General features: G+C 36.9%; 1 protein-coding gene across 1 annotated transcript in view; it reads left to right on the top strand.

Annotated features, from left to right (window-relative positions):
• Positions 1-1996: 1996 nt before the first annotated feature.
• Positions 1997-6000, top strand: part of LOC128647427 (lipopolysaccharide-responsive and beige-like anchor protein) — a 167027-nt gene continuing 163023 nt past the window's right edge. The window contains exon 1 of the mRNA XM_053700217.1: positions 1997-2421. Within this exon, the coding sequence (XP_053556192.1) occupies positions 2221-2421 (201 nt within the window). The 5' untranslated portion in view covers positions 1997-2220. The remainder of the gene's footprint in view (positions 2422-6000) is intronic.

The raw sequence follows: 6000 nt of genomic DNA, 5'->3' as shown, positions 1-6000 counted from the left end.
ATATGGGGGTTGATTAGGTGATTAGTGTTGGTTAGCATTTAGTAGGCCTTAATCACCTAACCACCCCCCCCCCCAATACCTATATGGGGTGGTTAGGGCAGCTTAGGGGTTAAAAGTGTATTTTAACATGCATCTACAATGTTTACAATAGTATGCATTCTATTGTATGATACATATTATTTTAAGTATTGTATATAAATTAAAGGGACAGTCAAGTCCAAAAAAAACCCTCTCATGATTTAAATAGGGCATGTCATTTCAAACAACTTTCCAATTTACTTTTATCACCAATTTTGCTTTGTTTTCTTGGTATTCTTAGTTGAAAGCTAAACCTAGGAGGTTCATATGCTAATTTCTTAGACCTTGAAGACTGCCTCTAATCTGAATGCATTTTGACCACTAGAGGGCATTAGTTCATTTGTTTCATATAGATAACATTGAGCTCATGCATGTGAAGTTACCCTGGAGTGAGCACTGATTGGCTAAAATACAAGTATGTCAAAAGAACTGAAATAAGGGGGCAGTTTGCAGAGGCTAAGCTACAAGGTAATCAGAGGTAAAAAGTGTATTTCTATAACAGTGTTGGTTATGCAAAACTGGAGAATGGGTAATAAAAAGGATTATCTTTCTTTTTAAACAACAAAAATTCTGGTGTTGACTGTCCCTTTAAAATGTATTTTTTCCTGTTGTGTATTATTGTAAACAAATATATTTTTTTATAATGTATATTTATGTTACAAAAAGTATTAGTATTACAATTGTATTGTTACATAACAGGCATGCAGTTATGTAATACTATAATTATAATGCAATTGTCTTATATAACATATATATGTTTTAAAAATATATTTCAAATAATACACAACAAGCAAGAATATATACATTTTAATTTATATACAATACTTAAAATATTATGCATTATACATGACCAGGCATATTATTTTAAACATTGTATATATAATGTAGCCTGGTCTTGATTTGATATTCATTATTTAAAATGGTATGCATGGTCATGTACATTGCATATCATTTTAAAGTGATGGTAAATGCATTTGGCAGTGAACTAAACTGTGGAATGCACATCTAAATTTTACAGTACAATGTCCCTTTAAATCAGTTCTAACCAGGATGATTAAACCAGGACAAGCCCTGTGCTTATTCAGTTGTCTGTGAGAGCAGGCTGCACAAATGGGAATTCCAAGACTGAACTTTTTCTTTCCAGTAGTTGATAAATAGTCCCCAATGTCCCTTAATTATACTGGAGAGGGTAAAAGTATCAAATTGAAAATAGCCCTAAAGGGAGCAGACTGCAGCCAATATTTATGAAGCAGTCGCGCTTCCTAAAGCCTCTTTGCCACATGACAAGTGACTGAGAGGACCTGCAATAGGTTGCATGAGATGACCTTGCAGGAGTATCTGCTTGTGTAATGACTGTCCACAGGTCGCACTCCTCGGCGGACGGGTTTACTAGCTGAAAATGTAAGGTTCAGATAATGATAAATCTGCCCGGGTGACAAATGTTTATTGTTTTACAACAAAAAATAAAATTTATACGCAAAGCAAAACAGTAACTGAAAACATCAGCTTTGACACAGACATTGCAATGATTATTTGAATGGAAATGCGATCGTTGTAGCTCTACAACTCTTTACAGTGCAGTATAGTTTTACGTTTATCACACGCCACCTCTGGAATAAGTATTTTTTTTAAAAAAATAAAAATATCCAACTAACACAATAATCAGCTGCTCCTCCCGCGTAATGAAGCCGTGACCGAGCCTAAACAGGTGAGACACCGGCAAAAAAAGATCAAACCCTCAACTGCCCAACCCGCATGACGTCATCGTTTCCAGCCTCCTACCTGCGGCCAGTAAGAGAACTAAACCGGGCGCACAGCGATGGCCAATAGGAAGGCAGGGCCACGGAAAGTATACGCCAATAGGAAGACGGCACTGGAAGGAGCCTGCAGCAGGAATCCAATAGTGAAAGGGTCAGAAATGACAAGCGCCCAATGGTGGTGTATAGTGGGCGTGGTTGTGCTGCCACTTCCTAGGACGCTGCAGTGAGTGAGCTAGGGGCACGGAGCCCGGCACACCTGATACAGGAAGGTATTATAACCAACGTTGCCCTTCGTGCCCACCTCGAACAGGAACTTCCGTGTACTCGGAGCTTGTGCTCCTTTGGCAGCTCTTGGCGCTGCGGGCCCTACCTGCTGTTAGCCATGGCCGCACAGGAGAGGCAGGTGCATACAACAGGTGAAGACAGAAAGAAGGAGGCGGAGGGCCCTCAGCATGGAGGAACCTTGGGCCTAGGACCGGGGGTACCTATTCGCGGCATCCGCATGAAGTTCACCGTTCTGAGTGGTCTCCTTGATGCAGGAGAAGTGAGCACCAGGGATCTGGTTGACACCGTATTTAACCTGGTGAGTCACGTGACAGCTATTTGAGTACATCTAGGGACCACTGAGTGCTTGGGCACCAGAAGGAGATGAATATGGATGCCATGATTCCTTTGTTGCATCTAAAAAAGATACTTTGAGTTTATAATACTTTTTGTATTTTGAGAAAATATGCTCAACAAAAGTACTTTTTATTATTCAAGCTTCGTTTAATGCATGCTCACTAGCAACTTGTTAGTGAGCGTGCATGTTACAATATACAGTGCATTATCATTTTTAACAGTTTATGCTCAGTTATTTTACGTTTGAATATAAATGCTGTTTTTATATGCATGCTAAAACATGACTTCTGTTTAAGTTTTAATTCATAAATCTCCCTTCCCAAATAACTTATGGAGTGGTGGCTTCAGTTTGTCCCCTTGGTAATTTCAGAGCTAACCTTCTTGAGACTTTTCACTGAAACCCCTTTTTTCCCTTTCCTGTGCAATTATACATAGGTGATTACTGCCTGTGCTCTGGGGAGGTATCAGGTGCATCACTATAAGGATTGGTTTCCTTCTTGACTGGTCTTGCTGAACTAATGCCTCAGGGTTGACAAGTGGTTATATTATCAGGTGTACAGACAGATGTGTATCTATGTACAGGTTTGGTGACTAGCATTAAAGGGATAGTCTAGTCAAAATTAAACGTTCATGATTCATATAGAGCAGGCAACTTTCTAATTTTCTCCTATTTATCAATTTGACTTCATTCTCTTGGTATCTTTATTTGAAAAAGCAAGACTGTATGCATAGGAGCTGGCCCATTTTTGGTTCAGCACCTGGGTAGCACTTTCTGATTGGTGTCTAAATGTAGCCACCAATCAGCTAGTGCTACCCAGGTGCTGAACCACAAATGGGCTGGCTCGTAAGCTTACATTCAATTAAAGATACCAAGAGAATGAAGAAAAATGGATAATAGTAGTGCATTAGAAAGTTGATTAAAATTGCATACTCTATCTATCTGAATCATGAAAGTTTAACTTTTACTCCATCAGTGGGTACTAACAGCATATGGTGCAATCTGGTGATATTCGCTAGTTTGCTGATTGGTGCCTGCACATGAATCAAATTTGATAATAGAAGTAAATTGGAAAGTGTTTTTTTCATATTGTATGTTCTATATGTCTACCTAAATCATGAAAGAAAATTTTGGAGTTTCCTGTCCCTTTAGCATCAAAATTGACATTCACTTTAAATTAATTTTAAAGTGCCCGGTTTTTAAAAATTCGATTAAAAACAGGGGCACTTTAATTAATCAAAATTTACATTTCACTCCTGTTGAGAAAAAAAAAACTTACCTTTTTAAACTTGACAGCCACTCCAGCTTCCTCTTCCTGGGTCTAAAATGAGGAATCTGGCTTCCTCCAATCACGGTGTTGAATCAGACACTGATTCCCCGGGGGGGGAAGCCGTGATTGGAGGATGACCTATCCATCATTTCTGACGTCAGAAATGGCTTGTGACGACCGGAGGAAGCTGGAGCTGCTGTCAAGATTAAAAGTTTTTTTTTTTTTTTTTCTCAACATGAGTGAAATGTAAATTTTAATGAATTAAAGTGACCCTGTTTTTAATCAAATTTTTAAAAACCGGGCACTTTAGCATCAAAATTGACATTCACTTTAACTAACTTGTTTTAAAATGTGTGTTTTATTTTGTCTTTTAGTGTTGTGATATAACAGTATTGATTCTTTCTGTAAATTCTTATATATTTTTTTCCCCTTGTGCTTATAGTGAGTTTGAAGTGTTCACTATAGCAAAAATGGTGCATGCAGAGCCTCCTATAAAAAAAACAAAAGGTGACATTTATCCTAAATAATTGAATTAAACAGACATTTTAATGCAAACAAATATATGCCCTAATTAACCTGATTTATATAATTTTCGCTTTAGTGACCCTAGAAAACGATGTGTTTGACCTTTTTTGCGGGTAAAGACCTGCTGGGGAGCATTATTGTTCCGGAGCAGGGCAAAGCCAGCTATTGGTGAATATAGTTGACCTGCATTTCAGTTAGTATTAGAAACATATATACTTGCTGTTGAGTGACAACTTTATATGTGTACAATTCCATTGCTCATATTGTCAAAAGCAATGTGTATGCACAGTTTCCATGACTCATTATAATGAAAGCAGCACCAAGAGTATGCAAGCAAGTTTATTGCAGAATTGACTGCGATGGCATATGAAATGCTCAATTCTTTGAATACCAATAGTTCCTTTTAAATAAAATTGAAAACTTATTTGTGTCAAGCAACGTTTGAAGGTTCATACAACTAAAATTCCATCATGCATTTGAAAGTATGTGTGCGCGTGTGTGTATATGTATGTATGTATATATGTGTATATATATATATATATATATATATATATATATATATATATATATATATATATATATATATATATATATACACATTTTTTTTCCATTTATTTATTTTTTCATAAAAACTGTAAAATTACTTTAATGTGCTTTTTTAAAGTGATGGTAAATCTAAGCGTTCAACAAATACTAGGATTTCGCATCACTATAAATTAAGTGGACTTTAAAGGGACATGAAACCCCAATATTTTTCTTTCTTTCATGATTTAGATAGAAGTAATTTGCAAAGTTGAATGCTCTATTATCTAATTAGCTTCATTCTCTTGATATCCTTTGTTGAAAAGTATATCTAAATATGCTTAGCTGCTGATTGGTGGCGGCACATAGATGCCTCGTGTGATTTGCTCACCCATGTGCATTGCTATTTATTTAACAAAAGATATCTAAAGAATGAAGCAAATTAGACAATAGAAATAAATTGTAATGTTTAAAATATTATTCTGAATCATGAAATACATTTTTTTGGTTTCATGTCCCTTTAAGTGATTATATATATATATATATGAAGGGTGCTAAACTCAACCTTTCTGTGCCGTTGCACAGCACTAAACTCAGTGGCCCCGGCCGCCCATGGCACATCAGTCTTCTTCCAACGAAGGTGCTGCTTTGCACCTCTGAACCAATAGCAGTGTGCGTATACAGAATCCTGTCAGTTGACACGCATGGCTATTGGTTCAGAGAAGCAAAGCGGCACCTCGTTGGAAGAAGACTGATGTGCCGTGGGTGGCCCGAGTAGTGCAGGCCCCTAACTTTAGCACCCTTTTTTACATGTTTGTTCACTTAAAAGAATAGTCTTGTCAAAATTTCTTAAAGGAATACTTAACCCACATTTTTTTCTTTCATTATTCAGATAGAGCATGCAACTTTTCTTATTTACTCTTATTCATTTTTCTTCTTTCTTTTGGTATCTTTATTTGAAAAAGTAGGAATGTAAGCATAGGATACGGCCCATTTTTGGTTCAGAACCTGGGTAGCACTTTCTGATTGGTGTCTAAATGTTGCCACCAATCAGCAACCTCTACCCAGGTGCTGAACCACAAATGGGCGGGCTCCTAAGCTTACATTCAAATGAAGATACCAAGAGAACAAAGAAAAATTGATTTGTAGTGATGGTAAATCCTAGCGTTTGTTATATGGTTAGATTTATCACTTTAAGTAGAATTTTTTTACAAGGAATATTAAGC

Source organism: Bombina bombina, chromosome 2 (assembly GCF_027579735.1).
Source record: "Bombina bombina isolate aBomBom1 chromosome 2, aBomBom1.pri, whole genome shotgun sequence".
In the NCBI taxonomy this organism is placed as follows: Eukaryota; Metazoa; Chordata; class Amphibia; order Anura; family Bombinatoridae; genus Bombina; species Bombina bombina.
This window is presented reverse-complemented; position numbering and strand designations above follow the sequence as displayed.